At 45.4% G+C, this 21,829-nt stretch overlaps 2 protein-coding genes across 4 annotated transcripts; both read right to left on the reverse strand.

Annotated features, from left to right (window-relative positions):
• Window positions 1-453: 453 nt before the first annotated feature.
• On the reverse strand, window positions 454-12,014 carry tesca (tescalcin a). The gene is made up of 8 exons (XM_048984711.1): window positions 11,770-12,014; window positions 8,570-8,639; window positions 8,148-8,228; window positions 6,915-7,054; window positions 6,220-6,281; window positions 5,846-5,953; window positions 1,892-1,939; window positions 454-1,795 (listed from the first exon to the last, which is right to left on the reverse strand). The coding sequence occupies exons 1-8, from the start codon at window positions 11,831-11,833 to the stop codon at window positions 1,718-1,720; spliced, it is 651 nt and encodes a 216-aa protein (XP_048840668.1). The 5' UTR covers window positions 11,834-12,014; the 3' UTR covers window positions 454-1,717.
• Window positions 12,015-12,744: 730 nt separating this feature from the next.
• On the reverse strand, window positions 12,745-21,696 carry fbxo21 (F-box protein 21). 3 transcript variants are annotated; one of them, XM_048984521.1, is made up of 12 exons: window positions 20,899-21,696; window positions 19,743-19,878; window positions 19,116-19,225; window positions 18,772-18,893; window positions 18,547-18,693; window positions 18,176-18,312; window positions 17,945-18,081; window positions 16,405-16,581; window positions 16,182-16,314; window positions 15,535-15,725; window positions 14,740-14,897; window positions 12,745-13,162 (listed from the first exon to the last, which is right to left on the reverse strand). In XM_048984521.1, the coding sequence occupies exons 1-12, from the start codon at window positions 21,120-21,122 to the stop codon at window positions 12,930-12,932; spliced, it is 1,905 nt and encodes a 634-aa protein (XP_048840478.1). In that variant the 5' UTR covers window positions 21,123-21,696; the 3' UTR covers window positions 12,745-12,929. The 3 variants fall into 3 exon arrangements, with proteins under 3 accessions (XP_048840478.1, XP_048840468.1, XP_048840488.1); XM_048984511.1 differs by having other exon boundaries at window positions 16,405-16,584; XM_048984531.1 differs by lacking the exons at window positions 12,745-13,162; window positions 14,740-14,897 and adding an exon at window positions 14,978-15,303 and having other exon boundaries at window positions 15,469-15,725; window positions 16,405-16,584.
• Between the last annotated feature and the right edge of the window lie 133 nt (window positions 21,697-21,829).

Consider the following 21,829-nt stretch of genomic DNA (forward strand, 5'->3'; position numbering starts at 1 on the left):
CCCATGGCTGAGATTCCTGTGACAGGTGAAGTTCATACCTGACCTAAATGTTGTGGCATTAAACTAATATTTCCTAAGAATGTACATATTCATCCATCTTCTGTCCATGTTGGGGTGAGGGTAACACAGGTCCCTCAGCCTATCCAGGCCCAAATGCACCCTGGACAGGATGATGATCTTTTTTTTTTTTTTGAGTTTTTGCCCAAATAAATTTAAGGTATGTAAAAGCTTTGGGTGAAATCCTACTCTTGGGAGGTCTGAGGAAGATAAGGGTCACTACCATACCAGAAAGATCGTTTATCACGTGTGCTGACATAATCACTAGGAAACACTCTATGAAAATGAACTTTAAAATGTACTGACTATCATTAATAATATTATGAATTAATCTGTGATAAAATACTTAGGTAGATATTTATGATCTAATGTCATTTCCAGACATTTATTGGAGTATGCTTTTTACAGTTTTATTTTTCAAGTAATTCTTCAGACAGATCACACATTTTTTTAGGCACAAATTATTAAAAAGAAAAAAAAAAAACATTTACGCCTACATCATCCTGAATAATAATAACCGTACAGTGGATTCAAGGGAAAAAATTTAATGCAACATTCAGTAGTCCTTTTATGTGCAAGTGACTGTGTGTATCACTAGGGGGCAGCAAAGCAGCACATGGTTATAATTCCTTCAAAAAAGTGCAGAGTAAGTTTAGCTTTGGCCCTGAGCGTGGTGTACTGTTTGATTCTCACAAGATTGCTTCATTGTAGTGCAGCCAGGAAAGACAGCTGGGCAGATCCACCCTTAAGTGAGTTTCATGGGCAGAGCTGGACTGTGGCAATTAAAAAGGCATCCTTCATAGGTCTCAATCGAACAATGGTGTCCTTTTTAGAAGGATAAATTTGCAAGAGTATTTGGTGAGACTGAGATCAATTGTCTGTATTGCAGTGAGGGGGGTAGTTTGATTAGGAGGAATCAATATTTACAGCGTCGTTTGGCTGTCAAGCTGGGATGGCATGTCCCTGAAGTACAGCCTTCATTCCTGGCCTTTATCAGTTGTCTAAATTACACAGCAATTTGGTACTGAGGTGAATTCAATCAGTGTGACGCTCACCTGAATATTGATACAAATGCTCAATAGCCAGTTTATTAGGTATAACTGCTGGTTAATGCAAGCAGCCAATCATGTGGCTGCAGCTGAATGCATTTTTGAATGTGTTTGATTGTTGGTGCCATGTGACGGTTCCAGCATTTCAGAAACAACCCCTGTCCTGGGATTTTCACATACTACAGTGTCTAGTGTTTACAGAGAATTGTGCGATTAACAAAATGTCTAGTCAGTGACATTTCTGTTTCCAAAAACCCCTGGTTAATGAGAATGGTCAGAGGAGAATGGCCAGACTCGTTAAAGCTGACAGGAAGGCCACAAGTGCAAAAGTAACAGCCCCGTCCAGCAGTGGTGGGCAGAATGGCAACTCTCATCAACCTTAAACTGGTTCTGGAGGCTAAAGTGGATCCTTCTTGGTACTTAATAATGTGGCCACAGACATGATGTGCTATTCTGTAAAAAGCTGCGCGTAGAATCATTCAAAAATATTTTTAGAAGATGGTACTGAAAAGTGCTTTGTTCCACCTGTGTGATGGATGACGGTGAGCAGCCTAGAATAAATGCTGAATTCACACGACGTTACCAGAAGGTTCCAGAACTTATATGGCTCCTTATTTACAGATATTTGGGGTTTCCAAGTGTGAGAAGCGAACATGCATCTTCGTCTCAATCTCGATTCCTGTCCAAATCTGTGAACAAGATGTTAGTCAGACCGTGTTTGGGATTCAAGCAGAAATTCTTTACAATGTATAAAACTTCTTTAATGAAATAATTTCAGCACAAACCTTCACAAAATGTTCAAAAGTGATTCCTTCGTAGAATTCATCTGGTGCCTGAGGTAATTAAACATTCCATTAGTAGTGTGTATATGCACATATACATATATATATATAAAAAAAAAAAAATTCCCCACTCGCCCTCCTGTGGGCGGTCTTTTGTCCTTCAAGCTCGGGTCCTCTACCAGAGGCCTGGGAGCTTGAGGGTCCTGCGCAGTATCTTAGCTGTTCCTAGGATTGCGCTCTTCTGGACAGAGATCTCAGATGTCATTCCTGGAATCTGTTGGAGCCACTCTCCCAGTTTGGGCGTTACTGCCCCGAGTGTTCCAATTACCACTGGGACCACTGTTACCTTCACCTTCCACATCTTTTCTAGCTCTTCTCTCAGTCCTTGGTATTTCTCGAGCTTCTCATGTTCCTTCTTCCTGATGTTACCATCGCTTGGGATTGCTACGTCTATCACTACGGCCTTCTTCCTCTGCTTGTCCACCACTACTATGTCCGGTTGGTTAGCCATTACCAGTTTGTCAGTCTGTATCTGGAAGTCCCACAGGATCTTAGCCTTATCATTCTCAGCCACCTTTGGAGGTGTCTCCCATCTTGACCCTAGGACTTCCAGCCCATACTCCCCGCAGATGTTCCTGTACACTATGCCAGCCACTTGGTTATGGCGTTCCATGTACGCCTTGCCTGCTAGCATCTTGCACCCTGCTGTTATGTGCTGGATCGTCTCGGGGGCATCTTTGCACAGCCTGCACCTGGGGTCCTGCCTGGTGTGGTAGACCCCAGCCTCTATTGATCTTGTACTTAGAGCTTGTTCCTGTGCTGCCATGATTAATGCCTCTGTGCTGTCTTTCAGTCCAGCTTTGTCCAGCCACTGGTAGGATTTTTCAATGTCAGCCACTTCCTCTATCTGCCGGTGGTACATGCCGTGCAGGGGTTTATCTTTCCATGATGGTTCCTGTTCTTGCTCCTCTTCCTTCTTGGGTTTCTGTTGCCTGAGGTATTCACTGAGCACGTCATCAGTCGGGGCCATCTTCCTGATGTAATCATGGATCTTCGATGTTTCATCCTGGATAGTGGCTTTGACGCTCACTAGTCCTCTGCCTCCTTCTTTCCGCTTAGTGTATAGTCTCAGTGTGCTGGATTTGGGGTGAAACCCGCCATGCATTGTGAGGAGCTTCCTTGTCTTGATGTCAGTGGCTTCCATCTCCTCCTTTGGCCAGCTTATAACGCCAGCGGGGTATCTGATGACTGGTAGGGCGTAGGTATTGATTGCCCGGATCTTGTTCCTCCCATTCAGCTGACTTCTCAGGACTTGCCTTACTCGTTGCAGGTATTTGGTTGTTGCTGCTTTCCTTGTGGCCTCTTCATGGTTCCCGTTTGCCTGCGGGATTCCAAGGTACTTGTAGCTATCCTCAATGTCTGCTATGTTGCCCTCTGGCAGTACGATCCCCTCGGTTCTGACTACTTTCCCCCTCTTTGTTACCATTCGACTACACTTATCCAGCCCGAATGACATTCCGATGTCATTGCTGTAGATCCTGGTGGTGTGGATCAGTGAATCGATGTCTCGTTCACTCTTGGCATCCAGCTTGATGTCATCCATGTAGAGGAGGTGGCTGATGTTCGCCCCATTCCGTAGTCGGTATCCGTAGCCAGTCTTGTTGATGATCTGGCTGAGAGGGTTAAGGCCTATGCAGAACAGCAGTGGGGACAGGGCATCTGTTAAATCCCGCACTTAATGGTAACCTGTGCTATTGGCTTGAAGTTGGCCTCTAGAGTTGTTTTCCACAGCCCCATTGAATTCCTGATGAAGGCTCTTAGAGTCCTGTTGATCTTGTACAGTTCCAAGCATTCTAGGATCCATGTGTGAGGCATTGAGTCATAGGCTTTCTTGTAATCAATCCAGGCGGTGCTCAGGTTGGTATGTCTGGTCTTACAGTCTTGAGTGACTGCTCTATCTACCAGTAGCTGGTGTTTTGCTCCTCTGGTATCTCTACCAATTCCTTTCTGGGTCCCGCTCATGTATTGATCCATGTGCCTATTCATCTTAGCCGCTATGATGCCTGATAGGAGCTTCCATGTTGTGCAGAGGCAGGTTATTGGCCGGTAGTTGGATGGGACCGGTCCCTTCTGGGGGTCCTTCGGTATCAGGACTGTCCTACCTTTGGTCAGCCATTCCGGGTGGGTCCCATCCATTAGCAGCTGGTTCATCTGTGCTGCCAGGCGCTCATGGAGTGCAGTTAACTTCTTTAGCCAGTAGGCGTGGATCATGTCGGGACCTGGTGCTGTCCAGTTCTTCATGTTTGAGACTCTTTCTTGGATGTCTGCCAATGTGATGGTTACTGGGGCTTGTTCAGGGAGGTTACTGTGGTCTGCTCTTAGTTCCACAAGCCACTGTGCATTGTTGTTATGTGATGCCTCTTTCTCCCACATGCTCTTCCAGTATTGCTCAGTCTCCAGCCTTGGTGGGTCTATCTTCATGCTATTACCCTGCCACTGAGAGTACACCTTGGATGGTTCAGTGGAGAAGGTCCGGTTTATTCTCCTGGCTTCTATATCTCTGGTGTACCTCTTCAGACGGGTAGCCAAGGCTGTGAGTCTTTGCTTGGCAGTTTCTAAGGCCTCAGCTATGGACAGCTTGTTATACTTCTTAGGTACCTCTTTTTTCATCACACCTTTCTGTAATTCCGATAGCTGGCTAACTTCCCTCCGTGCTGCCTTGATTTTAGCCTCTAACCTTCTCTTCCATGGGGGATACTGCTCCTTGCGGCTGTTGTTCATCTTATAGCCAAGCACCTCAAGGATCACTGTTGCTGTGGTGTAGATCAGCTGGTTGGTGTCAGTGATGGTTGTAGTAGGGATTGTCCGTAGTGCTGCATTCACATCTTCTAGTAGACCTTCTGAGGATACTTCACGCATTCTTGGTAATCGGTGTCGGAGGGTCCAGGTTTCCAGCTTAGCCATGATCTTATTTCTCAGGTCAGCTGCTCTTGTATTCAGCCTACTAGGGCTTGTAGTTCTTGGGGCTTGGTACCCAATCTCGGAATGTGGGGATGATGATGATGATATCTCCCCCTGACCTGTCGTCCTGGCTCCCCCTTGTCGTAGTAATCGTGTTGTACCTCATCAATCTCTAGTTGTGATAGCAGTTGTTTCTTGCGGATGTTGGAACATTGAGCTACTAGTTGTTTTGGTGTTAGTCTTGATGTGGGGTGTCGAAGAATCCATAGGTCCCACATCCGCTTCATGTAACCTCTTTCACTGGGGTTACTTGTATAGTAGCATTCCAACAGTCCCTTGTTCTCATCTCTTGTCCATGCATGTCTTGTTCTTGTTCTTGTTCCAGTAGCCCACTTATCGTCAGATTGTCCTGGTTCCTCAACATCTGGCGCAGACCTTGTTAATCCGGGCGACGTCTGAGCCGGCATGACTCTATTCTTATGTTTGTCTCTCATATTTTGAGGTAGGCACAGTATAGCGTGAGGAGGTCTTGCCTAAGGACCCCTACTGGAGGTAGGCCACAACCGGGATTCGAACCCCGGTCTCCCGTGTGAAAGGCGGCGATCTTACCACTACACTATCCAGCCATATATATATTATATATATATACAGGAAGGGCAAAAATACCAGCACTGTACAGCAGTGCTGTGCACAACTAATAAGGTGAATGATGGAATGATAGGTAATAATAGAAATGTCATTAATCAAAATAAAAAAAGCAATACAATGTATCTGGAGCTGTTAGCCTGACCTGTATCAGCTTGCATCATATTAGACATCGTAGCATTAGTACATTATCAGTAAAACACTACTGCACACAATTGATTTTATTAATACCCCCCAAGGGGGACCTTACTCAAATGAACGGACACTCCTGGGGTTGCTGAGAGACATGGATAAAAAGCGAGACGGCTCATTTAACTGGCCTGCTTCCTGGTTTTAGAGATTGATACGTACCATGTGAACCACGTTGAGGCTGGCCACCTCCAACATGGCTGCGTCCGCTATCTCCTTTGCCTCCTCTTTGTCTAGGTTGTCGCTCTGTGAGATCAGCACCTGAACCACCTAGTGAGGAGATTGGGCATTTGTAAGCTGGAGGACCAAGGCCTGGGTTATGTGCAGCTCAGTAGTTCAGGGATCTGTGTCCATGACCAGAAGGTTGTGGGTTCAAATCGCATGGCTGACAGAGCATCAACACCAGGCCCTTAAGCAAGACCCTTAACCCAGTTTTTAGACACTGGCTGACCCTGCCCTCCCATCCTACATTATTTTGGATGAAAAAAAAAGATATGAATATAACCATCAGTACTGCAGGACTGGCGTTTCCTTACATGCCTGTACTCTTCCACGGTGATCTTGCCGTCATCATCAGTGTCATACATGTTGAAGAGGACTGGGAAGGGAAAAGCAGAAGCGGACTGTGTTTGGTTCTCACAATTCAGAGATTCTGCTCCAACTAGGTTATTCCTGCCCGCTCTCATCAAGGAATGGAGCACACAGTTAAATAAGTACACCTAAGAAGTAAAAACCATGTCCTTGTATTGTGGCAGGCGTGGCCACGTCAGAGTGTTCATAAACACACGCCTCTTTGTAGCAAGACTGGATAATTAGCAGTCGACATGGAGTTTTTTGGAAAAGCTGGGACACGTCATCAGAAAGAAGCCACTAATTACCCACATTTCAGATGCAGTTCCATTAAATTCTGCTGTTTTGTGATTTACACAAACAACATCCCTCCCAAGCAATGTTTCCCAATCTGGTCCTCGGAGACCCACAGACACCGTGCACGTTTTTGCTCCCTCCCTACGGAGCTAGGAGGGAGCAAAAATGTATATTGTCTAGCATTGAGTTCAGAGGGAACAAAAACGTGGACCAGCTACGGGGCCCTGAGGACCGGATTGGAAAACACTGCTACCAAGCAACAGGATGTGGAAAAGGTCCCCAGACTCATGCTTAATCGTTAACAAGAAACAGAAGCTGCGTTTCTTCTATCTAACATGAAATGGGCATTGGGCCCGTTGCTCACAGCGAAGTTTCCGCTGGCGAACATTCTCTCGCTCCTCGGCTGTGAGGCATGGATCCGTTGGTAGGAAGCAGGACATGACGATGAGAAACTGCTGGAAGCTGATCTCCGTCACAGTGCCCCTGCCGCTGTCCTGGAAGTTCCTGCACAACAATCGCTGGCTTAAATACGTACTTCTGTCTGTGTTCTTGTGCCCAGCCAGTGGGTCAGGACCACCAGATTCACTTTCTAAAATTTTATGCCGCTTTTCATAATAATCCGGGCCTGTGCTTTTGGCCTATTCCATCTGCCTAGTTTAATCATCTTTACTATACAATACTATACTATAGCTAGTTTTTCACTGAACACACAGTAAGATAGTCCTCATTTTTGTGTTCTGTACTGTAGAAAACTAGATACTCTTGGAACAACAACAATATATTCCCTGGATGGCCCTAATACTCCCTCCCTCCATCTAATTCATACTCCTTCCACATCCCTCAAGTTCTACAAGCTCTACCCCCCTGCACACTCTCATGACCTCTCCAAAAAATCTTTATTAAAGGGCCAACTTTGTGTGACTTCTCTCAGTGTAATCCAGTTTACCAGATCTACATCTATGTGCTACCACTAAGTGACACTGTTCCAGTTTTGGTCTGATTTGTCTCAAAATTTGATCAGTCCCAGATCTTCAGCCTTACAGTGTTTCTACAAAGTTTGACAAATCTGTCAATTACTTTTTGAGTTATCTTGCTAACAAGCTAAATGTCTGTGGTGGTGGCCAACCAGACTGAAAACCATATGTGTTCTTCAGCTAAGGAATGCAATTTAGAGGTTAAGAAATGCATAAACAAGTAGACTGAAGGATAATTGCAGGAGATAACTTTAGCAGGTACGCATGTACGCATAACCCACATTACCCAACATCCCAGGCTCTGCTCCCTGTGTCTGCTAAATTTCTGTTTTACTGTGTTGTCATGGTAGGGTGCAGGTGACAACCTATTAACAGTAATTATTTTTATTGAATAATCTATACAACAAATGCAATTTTCTTTTTATGATGTCATTTGCCACAAGCCAGGAGCAGGATTCATCTTGACAAGCTACAGACAGCTTGCTTTGGAAACTGGTGATGCCAGTTTGGATGCCCTTTTAGGGTTTAGGCCTGGGTGTGGCTCTGCTGGTATTTCAAAAATACCTAGGGGTTTTACAGTAATATTTACAGATGTAGCTCAGATGGTGTGCTACGTCACCCACCTTTCATCGAAGAACGCTTCAATAATCTGGGACTGGATGGGGTTCAACTCCAGGTCCGAAACGACCGTGAAATGCTCTCGTCTGCAAATGAAGATATTGCAGGTTTTTAATAATGATTCTGCAATTTAGCAGATACATGTCCTTCAAAATACATTATATTTATTTACTTGGCTCCATTGTGGGTTAAAATTAGCCCTTTATCAACTGGGGTACAGCTAAAGCATGGATATATTAATCAAAACAAACAAAACTGCAATAATTATTAGCTGTATTGTGTCTCTTTTTCAGGAGACAGTCTCTTCACATCATTGTGTTTTAATTCTAAAAATGGGGGAGAAGTTGAGTATGAGCGGAGTCTGTCGGTCAGGCAGCCGATGACTGGCGATGCACAGACTGAGCTAGTGGAGAGCAGGCAGCCTTACCTGAGCTTGTCTTCGTTTTTGCTCAGATGCTTGAAGCGTCGGTGGAGGTTTCGGATCTGCTCCGGGGAAACTGGGGCGGAGACAGAACACACCAGTGAGCCCCGCTGAGACGCCTCGGCGAAACGCTTTATCGTTTCCTTTGGCAAAGCCGGAGGCCATCTGTTCAGGACCTCGGCAACCCGCCAGTGTCACTGGAGCAAATCTGGGATTTGAATGGGTCACACAGAGACAAGCCACGCAGACAATGGTTTGCCAGGGGGAGCCATTACCACCGTTACTATAACTACCAGTGATGTCGCCTAGTAATAATCCAGCAAAACACATCTTACCGTGCAAAGACGGCACCATTGATTTGCATTAAAATAAAAAGAAACACATCAAAGAGCATTTTAAAAATGAGGTGCATTCATACATATTAATGTGCTGCATAAATATTAATATGTTATACTAATACTTTCTTGTTACTTGTGCACAAATCATTACTCAGTGTCAGTTAATTAATAGATTGATTGATGGCGATTTCCAATGTTAGTAAATCTGTCATTATGTACCTGCAACATTGTCATCTATAGCACACAATTTGGCAAAACAGAATTTATAAGTAGAACAGAATAGGGACACTTTATTAATACCTGTGGTGAATCTCTCCTTTTGCATACCCCATTTTGCTGTCCATGGGACACGCATACAAGTGACAGCAAGCTTGGGGCTCGCAGCACCCCCGGAGCAGGGGGTTAAGGGCCTTGCACCAGGGCCCATGGACATGTGACTATTCTGCTGAAGCTGGAGCTCAAACCGGTGACATTCTGCTCACAGCTACAGAGGCAAAGCCTGCTGAAATTAGATCAGAACTGGTTGAGGCAAGTCTTTGGAAAGTGAGACTAGTATCGCTATTTAAGACGGAACAAAGCTTAATATTGTGAGCAGAACTGCAAAGCTGGAAGCCTCTTGGTAAGGTGTTAGACCACACATGAGTTCCCTGGGCCGGGACGTGGATCTCTGGCAAGGATGAGCAGTCTGGAAGCCACACTGATTCCCACTGGACCCCTGTACTGCCTGCCCATATCTCATAAGGGAAGCATTTCTGGTCACCCTCCTTAGTAATAACAGTAGATGGCTTAAGCGTTTAGCCTGTACTGAGTGTGTTAGACTGTTTTAAATGGATATGTGCTTCCCAGCCCTGAAAGCAATGCTTAGTTCAAAGTGAGGAATACACACCTCACACCCCACATAAACAGTTCCTGTTCAGGTAAAAACCCGCCAAACAGGACCTGTGTATAGGTGTCCATGAGAGGATTAAAAATCTAGATAATGACAAGAGGCACAATGGAGGGTACTGTTTGGGGAACCCGAACAAAGTACAGACATACACACAATAATCATTTTACAATGTGTACATGCAGGGTTGGGGGTAATGTTTTAGGAGACAGCTTGACATTGGGGGGAGGAAATGATTCATTTAAATACAAAGGTCTATTTATTGGGGGGGGGGGGGGGGCAGGATGAATTCAAATTAAATATTGAGGGTATAGGTGCCCCCCATCCCACTTGGGTCCTGTGCCCCTGGTTGAGTTTTTGCAAAATTAAAAATAGGAAATGAATCGGATCCACTTTTAGATGAATATCTCACTCAATATCTGGCAAGAGAAGCTTACAATGGCTTTTACAGACCTGAAGAAAATATATACTTGCTGTTTTAACAACCCAGACAGACGGATGGCGATACGGATGTTTCAACGCTGGGAACATGATGGCGCCACCCAGTACGATTACTCACATCGATAAATTACAAATATTTATTAGATGGGTGGACACAGGGTCACCACTTACCAAGCTGTTTACCCTACACTTCGCTATTTACAAGCCAGGTTGAGCGATATTATGAAAGCTTTAAAAGCAGTAATATTATATATTATAATAGCTATAATAACAGAAGAATAACACATTATTCAGAAAATTTAAATGAACATTAAAGACAGCTTCACTACACATTAAAATGTCATTTGAAGCTTTGTTTTGGAAGGTGTTGTACGGGTTAAATGTTTGTCCTGCTTTGATTCGATCTCCGGAACGCAAGTTAAAGATGTTTTGCAACGATTACAATTATATTTGCAAAGCAGTGTTTGCAAATTCCCTGGCAGGAAGCCATCCATTACCCGAACACATCAAGCTTTTACGCGATTTTATAGTAGCTCCAATATTCAGCCAGTCTTTCACACAAGTAGGAACTAAACTACTGAAAAGTCCTTCATAAAAGTGTATATTTGTTCAATTCCGTACATCTGCATTTACTTTTTATTTTGTAGCCTCATTCACTTGGCTTGGGACCATTTAACGTTCAGATCTGATAGAAAGTGTATGTTTTTTGTATAATTAGTAGTATACATGTGATATAAAACAAGTTTTTAAAAGAGTGAAAAATCCAAAAGATTTCAAACTGGAACTCTGGAAGGTGCATTGGTTTGGATGTGTTCTCTGCTGATAAAAACAGCCACAAACCAGCTTATGATGGTAGCGGGGTTTAACTGGTCTAAGATGGTCTTAGATGCTCATGTCCCAGCTGCTGCTGCTCTTTGATGGTTTAACTGGGTGGGTAACCAGTTGGTATGCTTGTGTAGCCAGCCCATCAAGCTAGGCGTGCTGGTTTGACCAGCTAAACCCGCTAGAAATACCACCATACGTTGGTATAACCAGCCAAACCATCAAACCATCATGCGAAAACATACCTTAAACTGGTCAACCAGCTTAACCAGGTCGAGCGCATTTTCTTCAGCAGGGTTGTTACTACTGACAGTGATGGTACACCACTTCAGCGATCTGCTGCTATCATAAAATACACTTGACTCCAGTTGACAACTACTCCTGGTTTAACAGGAAGGTCTGGGAAATCTAGCGCAGCGTGCATTTAAAATGATTGAATAAATAAATCTGATTATCGGCTAACATCTGTTCAAAGCTAGTTTCATCATCAAGCCTCCATAAAACTGTGTATTTGGTTCAATAAATGGAAAAAAACAACAATACGACCTTTGCTCCTATGTTAATTGTTATGAATAAAACACCGTTTAGGAAAAACGGCTTAGAATAAGACTTTGTAAGTATGAGCATATAAAAATGCGTGACCCGCTTCTAACGTAGAAAGCTCGAACAGTTTTGAGGAAGTGTGATCATCCACCAGACAACGTAGTTATAATACTTACATCCTGTCCTGGTCGCAAGGGCTTCATAATTATCCTCCTGATGCACGGAATGGAAAGCCCCCATCTCTTTGATTTACTTGTTGCTACTTATTAATAATAAATTGCAATAATAATAATTATTATTGCACGAAACAGAGAAAAAAGAGAATGGGATAAAATAGAAAGCGAGGGGCAGCACTAACGGCGCGGCTGTCTGGGACCTGCGCTCGCAGCACTGTACCTGCGCTGGACCGCGAGCGCTCACCGGCTCTTTCACTTTCGCAATTTTTACGGAACAATCGGCTGCGGCGTCCCCGGGGTCCTAGTGCAACTAACCACAACATCGATACACACATATCGAGTTCCTCTCCATGTTCATTAAGGCTTTTACAAGACGTCATGCGTTATAACGATTGTGCATCCCACAAACAACGATTGGTGGCAAAACGTAAGTTTGGTGATATTAAAGTGTTACTGTTCATTTGGCAAATTCACTTTGAAATACATCACAAGCGGCTAAAGGGGCAATCCCTGAATCCTGCAGCTACTAAACAAATTCTCAGGTGGGAAAATCAGTTCAAAGTTAAGACAATTCCACTTCAATATTTGGGTGTATTCATTCCATCAAGGATATGCAATAGATGACCAAAACCACTACACTGTCTAACCTATCATTTTCTTTCAGATCCACATTATGGTGCATTATATTATGAAAACTTTAGTAGTGATGACTTCAGCATTAGGTGTACTATATACATACACTAACCCAGGGGTCGCAAACTCCGGTCCTGGAGAGCTGCTGTCCAGTAGGTTTTCTATCCTACCTGGTCTCTAATGAGCCAAACAAGTTCTCGGGTAAATACCAGGAACAGGTGTGGCTCATCAGAAGCCAGGGACGGCAGAAAACCTACTGGACAGCAGCTCTCCAAGAGCGGAGTTTGCTACCCCTGCGCTAAACCGCACACGTTCACACATCGCATAAATAACCACATTCCATTAATCACTACCATTTTTAATTGGAAATATACAGGGAAAAAAAAACACATTGTGAAGGTGAAAAGTCATTGTTCGTTAGTGCTTGTTTACTACAGTAACTGACAGGTAACCTCCTTGGCTTGTCATCACGCAGCGGCGACCGGCGGGGGCTTGGTTCCTGGCGGAAACGCGGGGATGCGCTGCAACTACACAGCTGCGCTGCCACCGCCACTCTGAGGCTCGGCGGGTCTCTCTGCCGGGTCGCGGGCGCCTCCCTGGTAGAGCTCGCTAACGACGCGCAGCGACTCCGCCAGGTCCTCTGGGTAGCGCGCCTGCAGCTCTTCGTTGGCCACATAGTGGGTGCCGCAGAACTCCGAGAAGTAACGGCCCACCTCGGGGTGTCCGATCTCCAGTGGCTCTGCATGCGGCTCCAGGTTCTCTGCGGAGAAGGATGCGGAAAACATTGCATTTCTGGAGCGCAGTTTTCAGCTGGAAACAGCTTCGAGGTCTTTTACACAGCAGAGATCAACACAAACTTAATTCACTGTATTTAGGATTAAAATCTGAATAAATTATTGCGCACCAACAGGGGGGACCAATATCCATGTGTAAGCTAATGTTTTAAATACCTGGCAATTTATGTTTACACTGTGATGTTGATGGTGCATGGGCAGGGACGGATTATGGGTTGTGTGGGCCCCTGGGCAAAACGTTCGTGAGGGCCCCCCCCCCTACCAGCACCAGCACCACAACCACCACAATTCAAGGGCCCTTGGTAGCCAAACGCCCTCCCTATAGGGTCAGGGGCCCTTGTAGGCAGAGGATCAAAGAATATAGGCCCTCTAAAATAGACAAACGAAAATACATTGTTGATAAGCGTTGCAAATTGTTTTGGGCTAGGGGCCCCACGGGCCCCCTGCACCCCAAGGGCCCCTGGGCAGCGGCCCCGCTGGCCCGGTCTGTAATCCGTCCCTGTGCATGGGTAATTAGCACGCACTGATGACGCTACACCAGAGTTCCAACGTCTGCATACTTCTTCATTTGTTCTCAGACTTTTACAATCTGAAATTAGCTCATGATGTGATTTGTGTGAATCGATACTGTACAGCGTGAAAGGAGAATCTATACTCTAAACTAGGGCTCACTTTTACAGCCAGGAAACTGCAACTAGCAGTGGAGTAGCCAGGAATTTTCGATGAGGGGGGGCTATTGTGCATGTCCAGCCTTTCGCCTCCCAGTTCCCAATGCACCCAACTGCGGCACGGCCCAACATATTTTTGCGTTTCTCAAGAATGGGTTTTTAACAATAACCGCAGATGTTTTAGCTAATTCATTGTGATTACAGTGATTTTATTTTAAAATTCCTTAATTGAACTTCAGAATGATGTTGAAATTGATTCAGATGATGCTGAAATACAGTAGACTGCAAGATAAGATAAGATAGGACTTTATTGATCCCACAGTGGGGAAATTTGTGTGATGGTCTATTTGCTGTGTGATTTTTAATTCCTTACAGTGCAGAGGAACAATTAGTTGTCTCCTGTATGCGTGACACAGCACTGAACCCTTACTAACCCTGTCCCAACATGTATAAATAAGTAAACTGACTGCTAATCACGAGAGAGATGTGTTTTGATAACTAACAGGATTTTACAACGATGGGGATCACAGGTCTTAAATGCAAATATTTCTGAATTTCACATATAAAAAAAATGTAACATATTGTTGATCCGGGGGTGCTTACACACCTTACGCATTGTGTATGGGTGCGCCATGGGTGAGGGGCTGTTTCCATGTGTGAGTTAATTACCACTGGGGGAGCAGAGTTACACAATTCTGAATATTCATTAAATGACTATTCAATCATTTTCATTTAATCACAAAACCACATGGACATGAATGAAAATGCCATGAAGTTCAGTTCACAGCAGGTCTTGCTGCTGCAGTGGACCTTTTGCTCAGCAGCCTTACATTAATGGGAGCTGGGCGGCCAGATAGGCGGAGGACGCCCCCTACCTTGCGCCGCATAGCGACAGGTCCCGTCCTGCACCAGGACATTGTAGAAGGGTTGGTTGGCTCCATTGGACAGTTGGTGGACCCTCATGGTGGTAATCCACTCATGGCTCATGGTGCATTTGGGGTCCCACCCGTAGATCACACAGTTGTAACCTGACCTGCAGAAACACATTAATCCATATTCTATAACTGCTTATCCAGTACATGGATATGGTGAGCGTGGAAGTGCAGGGTAGGGGGACGCCCTGTAGGACAGGGGGATGCCCCGGAGGACAGGGGGATGCCCCGGAGGACAGGGGGATGCCCTGTGTGGACATAGACACACTAATTCAGCTGGACATTTTTGGATTGTAGTAGAAAGCAAGAGATCCTACAGGAGACCCACACAAATATGAGGAGAATACACTGGAAACCGCGCCCATGGGGGCGTGAGGCGCCTCACCCAGCCCCCTTGCTGTCCACTGCAGAAACCATCTGGCTCAGACCTGGCTGCTGAATAATTCAGAAGGACGTTCAGCCATTATAAAAACGAAGCCAGTTTAGCCCCATCTGTGGCCTCTGCGTCTGACATGTGGGACAAATTATCGAATGAGATTCATTTAAAGACGACAGGGGAACAAACATAACAAATGCTGAGAACCATATTAATGGTTTTGTCTGGTGGGAGGGGGGGGGATTATAGGCTCTGCTGGTGGGGAAATGTGAACGGCAGGCCGGCGGATCGAGTACCCAGAGTACGCAAACGGGGAAATGGGAAGCAGACGCAGGGCGAGGGTCTCGGCACGGGCGACGCACCTCTTGTGCTTCATGACGAGGCCCACGGAGAAGCGGACCTCTGCGTGCTCGGTGGTGCTGCGGAGCTTCGCCTCCGGCTCCCCTGGATGCTTCTTATGCTGGATGTGCTCCAGCGTGTGCTGCACCAGGTAGCCCACGGCGCCGTGCTGCGACGGGTCCAGGGCCTGGATGTGCTGCAGGATGTCCAGGACCTGGCGGCGAGGGGCGGGACGGCACAAACACAACACATCCACTGGGCACACGTACTCTATATAATACTGCTGTTAAACTGATACACTGCAATAGGGAGCAAGATTATCTCAGGCAGGGTTGTGGGTCATATGGCAAATATTAATTTAACACACATGCATTACAGACCCACTTCAGGCTTATTGAGTGTAGGTTATTAAGACAACAGTAAACTACAGCTATAGTGATTACATTTTTTTCCAGGGTCAGATTTATTCATTCATTCTTTTCCCCACTTTAACCAGGAGGGGGTGCTGAAACACTTTCTGAAACCATGGCTTACTGCAAATCTGAAGCTTTTCTCCAGTCTAATAGACATTAAAACGTTACAGGGGGGGTCAAAAGGGGGATCAAGTACAACTGATCCGACCAGCCGTAAAGCGGTGGGATGAAAACGGTCATTAGATCACATTGCTGACCTTTTCTGGCCAGATTCCCAGGTGGAAGTACAGCCTGGCCTGTAAAAGTAAGTACTGGACGTTGTCAGGGTTGATGGTTAGATAGAGGTCCAGGGAGTCTCTCAGAAGCTGGTAGGACTTCTCACTGCCCTCCCTGCAAGGCACAGGCATGATGAAGATGCAGACGTCACTTGCCGGAGCCCGTAAAGTCACTCGACACTGGCCACGGCGGGTGGGACCTCACCCCCGCTTGCCGATGTTCAGCAGATTTCCCACCATCCTCAGCAGCAGCTCCGTTGTGCTGATGCAGCTGTAGTAATCCTCGGTCACCTGGTGGCCGATGAGATACTCGCATTCCTTGGCGGTGAGCTGCTTGCCCTTCCCAAAGGCGTCGATGTAAACATAGTCGTAGATATCCTCACTCCTCCAGGAAATAAGAAAAACTGTTTTATGAGATGGCTGCGTTTATGTAAAACGACGACAGGCATAGGGCTGAAGACCTAGACAACGATCTCTGCAGTAAAAGCTGTAGTAAACTCCCTCTGAGCTGGTTTTATATTTAAAAGATGTATATTAAATTAATCCCAAGAAGTCTGGTGTTATACAGCTATGCATTTAATCCCCTGATTCTTTCCTTTTTAAACACTTTAGACGATACAGAAAGTAAATTAGAGAAATATTATTAAGCACTCCTTGAAAAATGCCATCATAAGCACCACATTTGGCTAAAAGGGAATCGTCAGGGAAATGAAATTGCTTCTTTGGCTCAACGTATAACTGGTGCAGAGTGTGAAGGGGAGCTTCCCTGAGACAATAACCTCAAAAACAATGAAGAATTTGCCAGAAGCGTCAAGAGACTTTAAAAAGCAGTGACCCTGTGACGCGGCATAAGCTCAAGGAAGACACCAGCGCTCTGAAATGATCAGGACACGAGGCAGCACTGAAAACACCAATGAAAAATGTGCCAAAACCTGGTATTAATTTATACAATGAAGCTGAGAATCAAAACATTCACGGCCTTTAAATCCGTAGCAAGTTGGGAAAATCGTACATTTGTAATTTCCAAAAACAATACTCGGCTAGCTATCTTTCCTCTTTAGAAATGAGGCCACTTTGCAGAGGTAGCTGCTCCTGGTTGCTGTGCCTTCCTCCCCTCCGCCTCAATGCCCTCAAGGATGTTTATAAAGCTCTTTAAAAGTGTGTCAGCTACAAGAATTACGCCCCGCGATTTAGCCCAGCCGCAATACCGCACCAGCATATGCAGTGGAAAAGAGGGGCTTACTCTTTTAATTTCTCTAAAACCAGTGTTTCCCAATCCGGTCCTCGGGGACCTGCAGACAGTCCACCTTTTTGCTCCCTGCCAGCTCCCTACATGTGGATCCTTTAGGGAGCAAAAACATGGACTGTCTGTGGGGCCCCCGAGGACCAGGTGAGGAATCATTGCTCTAAACAGATAAATACGATGCAACAGGAAAAAAAATAGTTTTATTTCTGTTCTTTGCAGCAAAGAATTTCAATTATTTGGATACAGAATTTGAATTACGCACACATAGGTTAAAACCAATCGGTGTCTTTAGAAGTATTCACTATTATAATTGGCATATGTATAATTTTTTACTTAACATAAAATTGACTACAATGCATCCCATGATAAAATTTTCTATCACTTAAAACTAGTGCCACATTATGCCCTATACCTGCTGGATGGTTGGATGGACGGATGGATGTTCAAGAAAAAAATCTTACACACCAATGGATACTCATCTGTTCAATCCCACTCTTACCTCATTGGCCGCTGGCACCAACGCAGCAAAAAGTGATTGGGGAAGTTAACTGGTTCCAGTCGGACGCCCAGTTTCTGGGCCAGGGTCATGTACAGGACAGAGAGGCTGATGGGAATGCCTGTCTGACGGAGCAGCACCTGGGAAGGGAGGTAAAGGCCACCAGGTGCTCCGGGGAGCTGCAGAGAATGAGCACTGCTCACCGCGTTACCCCAAGCGACGACCTGCGCTTACCTGGTGGATGTACGAGTTCAGGGGGTTGTAGTAGTCCGTCTCGTTGCCCTTGTACTTCAACTGATCATACAGGACGGAGTTGAGAGCACAGATCACCTGCCTCTGCAGCTCGAAGTCCTCGACCACGAGGCAGTTACCTACAGACGGTGGGTGACCCAAGGGCTCAGGCTACAGTACAGCCCACTTAGCTACCTAGCTGACACATTCATGCACCAATATGCATTACTGGGACAGATCATCAGGGTCATCTGGGATTCAAGGGCTTACATTTAGGTTACAGGTCCACGTTCTTTGCCGCATACGGCCTCCTCATATTCGATCAGTTCGAATTCGAGCGGGTTTTCAGCGATGCAACGATGATTTAGACTGACCTTGGTCCGCTCTCAGGCTGGAGTGGGAGGGGTTGGTCCTGCGCAGAGTCTTCTTGACCTTGTCTGCGATTTCGACCAGCTGGGCAGTTATGCTCTGCAGCGAGACGTCTGCCAGTGGATTACAGTACTGATCCACCAGGACAGCACCTAGCAGATGACAGAAGAGTCAGAAGCGTCTGCGCAGACCAGTGCAGCTGGAGTTCCAACCCCCTGCAGCCGACGCACCTTCAAGCGCAGATTGTTGCTCGGCTGGTTTTTCCAAGAAAGCCTTCAGACTCCTCAGGATGTTCTGCTGACGGAGAAAGTAAAGGATTTTCTTTGCATAGTACTTCAACGTCAGGCTCTTCCTGTCAGACAAAAGAAAAATAAAATGATGGATATTTAAGAGAATCACTTTATATGAATGAACGGTATAAAATCTTGCTACACACATTACAGATTTAATACTAAGTAAATTATACAAGAAAATCAGCATTTCACACTGAAGCCTTTAAAACGAGGAAATGAGTCATCAGGAGAATCAGCGAGCAGGAGCAAGTCAGAGGAACCTTGTGAGAGAGAGCGTGCACCTTGTGTCAGAATTCAGTATGGAGATCAGCTCATCTTCACAGAAGTGCTCTGGGGCTCCCAAGGACTCGATCTCAGCGAAGCTGTCCCCCAGCACCTGGCCAACGCAAGGCTGCATCACAGATCTCAGGGTTAGTGGCGGCACATGTGCTGTGAACTCCTGCCGCCGCTACACTCAACACACAGGTCCAGTTAGCGGCCTTCCGAGGGGAGAGATCACTGCGACTGTATCACAATGCAGGAGCACAGAAACCATATAAACGGGGTGGAGGGTGGGGGGGGGGGATTCAGCAGATGCGAGGGAATCATCACTGAAAGGCACATTCATATAAAATAAAATCATTTGTAATGTTAAGATCTGCAGTGTCACAGTTTGGGGCAGCATTTTGTTTGGGAAAAGAAAAACTTACAAAATTTCAGTAAATTATTTCCAATGAAAAAGTTCCTTAAAAAAAATCATTATAAATTTATACATCATAAAATATAGTTCATACTATATTTTGAGGATCACTGTTTTACGTGTTAAACCCACGTGAATTTTAGTTAAGTTGGAAGCAAGGGGTTTGTAACTGTCTGACTGAAGCACATTCTGTTAAGTCTAATCCATGTATGAAATATCTAGCACTTACAACTTCAGTGAAGAACCTCTTGGAAATGGACTCCACAGTCCTACGGATCTGCAGACCGACGACGTGTCGCGTCTTGTACTCTGTCCTCCAGTCCCAAGACTCGTTTGGTCTGTAATTTTTCAGCAATCTGGGCCATCTGAAAAAGCAGGAACCGTTTACTCCGTAGCAGGAGGAAGAAGCAGCCGGTATACAATAGTGTACTGAAATAACATCACACATCTGCATGACTGACGCCTGGCTGATCCAATCAGCTAACATGACATGCTCCTTATTGCCCTAGAATTTTAAGCTGTGGTGGAACTCCTGTATCAGGTGCATAGGGTCATGTTTATTATGACATTTAGCTTGATTTTTGGACCGGTTAGTCTGTCTCCACAGATGATAATTTTTTCTGAACTGCTAACCACATCCCTAAAATGTGGCTACAGTTTCTGAATTTCAATCTCTCAGTATGTGGTATGACACTCATTTTCCCCCCACAATCGAATCAATCAGTTTCCTTTCGGAAGTCAGCGCTAGAAGAAATATTATGGAGGCTTAACTAAAACTAGGCAGCTGATTAAAAACGGCAATTACTGGCGGCTCCCGGATCCAGCCAGCTAATCTTTCCGTACCCACCCAGTGCCCCCAGCAGCTCTGCACAGACCTGAATCCTGCCGGGATAACCTAATTCCCAGCGTTTCGGCTCTTAATATCGGAATAATAAAACTGTTGCAGCGTGACAGTCAGATGCACTCATTTCAGTTAGTGCATATGTATATAGAGAAATACGGAGCTGTTTATTGTGTCCAGTGCCACGATCAAGTAAATGATCCAGAAGGAAAGACAGACGGGAAAGCTATATATTTTTCAAAACAAGGTCACCCGACCTGTCCTTACACAAGACAGTTTAGCCAAATGCGTCCCTTTTCGCGCCATACATGATTGCATTTTAGTTTAAAATTACATAATTAGCCAGCATTGCGTTACTAAAACTGATGCATCAGCAGAATGACAGCCAAAAACCCGCACTTATACAAATACACCGGTACAGCAACATCTCCTTTCTTCTCGGCACTCCAATTGCAAGCCAGGGATCATGCATGGACGACAGCTGAAAATAAGGATTATAAACCGGGGGCTACAGCCCAAATAGGCTTCATCTCTCTCACCTCACCTGAGTTTATACTGATGTTCCCACACCTTTCCCCTGCCGTGACATACATCATAGAGCCTCTTGCAACTACAAGACACGCTGGAGATGTCAGCGTGGCCGAGGACCGGGAAACACAATATATGCTCCAGCAGCTCGGTCGGAAGATCGGTCAGCTTTTTGCTGTGGGCTTCGGGAAGACCCCCGTTAGACAGCGAATGTTCTTCTCCATCCCCAGACGTGGCCATCTTTACTGTTTACACCAATTACCTCATTGCTCAGGGACCGCCCCTTACTGGTGCAGAGGGCTGAACTGGGGCTGGGGTGAGCAAGGGGTGCACGTGTACGTCCACGGTTCTTATCCAATATCGTTAAATTGCATTAAATAATCGGCAGTGTGTTCAGAAAAAGATGTTTGTTGATGAAGCGTGATACTGATTGTGAATCACCAGATACGAGTGGCTTTGATACAAGTTCATGCGATTACCGGGACCATCTGCATGTGTCACGGACGGTGAAGCATTTCTTTTGCATATTGCTGTGAAAAGACAGGAATATCAAATACTCTACAGTGTTAATTACGGAAATATAATACATCTAACCCAGGGTGGTTTAACAATACAGAACAACTAATTATTTTCTCTACCCATAGAAATCGTATACTCGACCATATGCAACTACATAAACCGTGTTTTTTTGCAGAATGCTTCACATTTTTGCAGAGTTCGCTCATGGTGTGCTATGCCACCAGCCACTTATAACTAAATTCCACTGCTCTAGAAACGTCCCGTCTAAAACGCCACTTAAACCACGAACTGTGCGTCTACAACTGAACTTGATGGAGAATCAGTGGGCGGGGAAAAAGCCGGATCTGACATAATACCAGCTCGAATGTGCCGTGTGCTGCGTCGAGCCCTCGTAGTGTCCCAATACCCTTTTAGCCAGCCTTCGAACC

The sequence above is a fragment of the Brienomyrus brachyistius genome, chromosome 2 (assembly GCF_023856365.1).
Source record: "Brienomyrus brachyistius isolate T26 chromosome 2, BBRACH_0.4, whole genome shotgun sequence".
NCBI lineage: Eukaryota > Metazoa > Chordata > Actinopteri > Osteoglossiformes > Mormyridae > Brienomyrus > Brienomyrus brachyistius.

What these genes read in the sequence shown, in the direction of transcription:
- tesca (XM_048984711.1), bottom strand. Translation starts at nt 11,833, where the DNA reads ATGGGGGCTTTCCATTCCGTGCATCAGGAGGATAATTATGAAGCCCTT. An exon ending in TCGCCAGCGGAAACTTCGCT is followed by an intron (nt 6,282 to 6,914) that starts GTGAGCAACGGG and finishes TTCCCTTCCCAG; the next exon opens with TCCTCTTCAACATGTATGAC. An exon ending in CTTTTGAACATTTTGTGAAG is followed by an intron (nt 1,796 to 1,891) that starts GTTTGTGCTGAA and finishes TCTTGTTCACAG; the next exon opens with ATTTGGACAGGAATCGAGAT.
- fbxo21 (XM_048984511.1), bottom strand. Translation starts at nt 21,122, where the DNA reads ATGGCCACGTCTGGGGATGGAGAAGAACATTCGCTGTCTAACGGGGGT. An exon ending in ATACTGAATTCTGACACAAG is followed by an intron (nt 18,894 to 19,115) that starts GTGCACGCTCTC and finishes TTTGTCTGACAG; the next exon opens with GAAGAGCCTGACGTTGAAGT. An exon ending in CTGTCGCTATGCGGCGCAAG is followed by an intron (nt 13,163 to 14,739) that starts GTAGGGGGCGTC and finishes CCTTCTCCGCAG; the next exon opens with AGAACCTGGAGCCGCATGCA.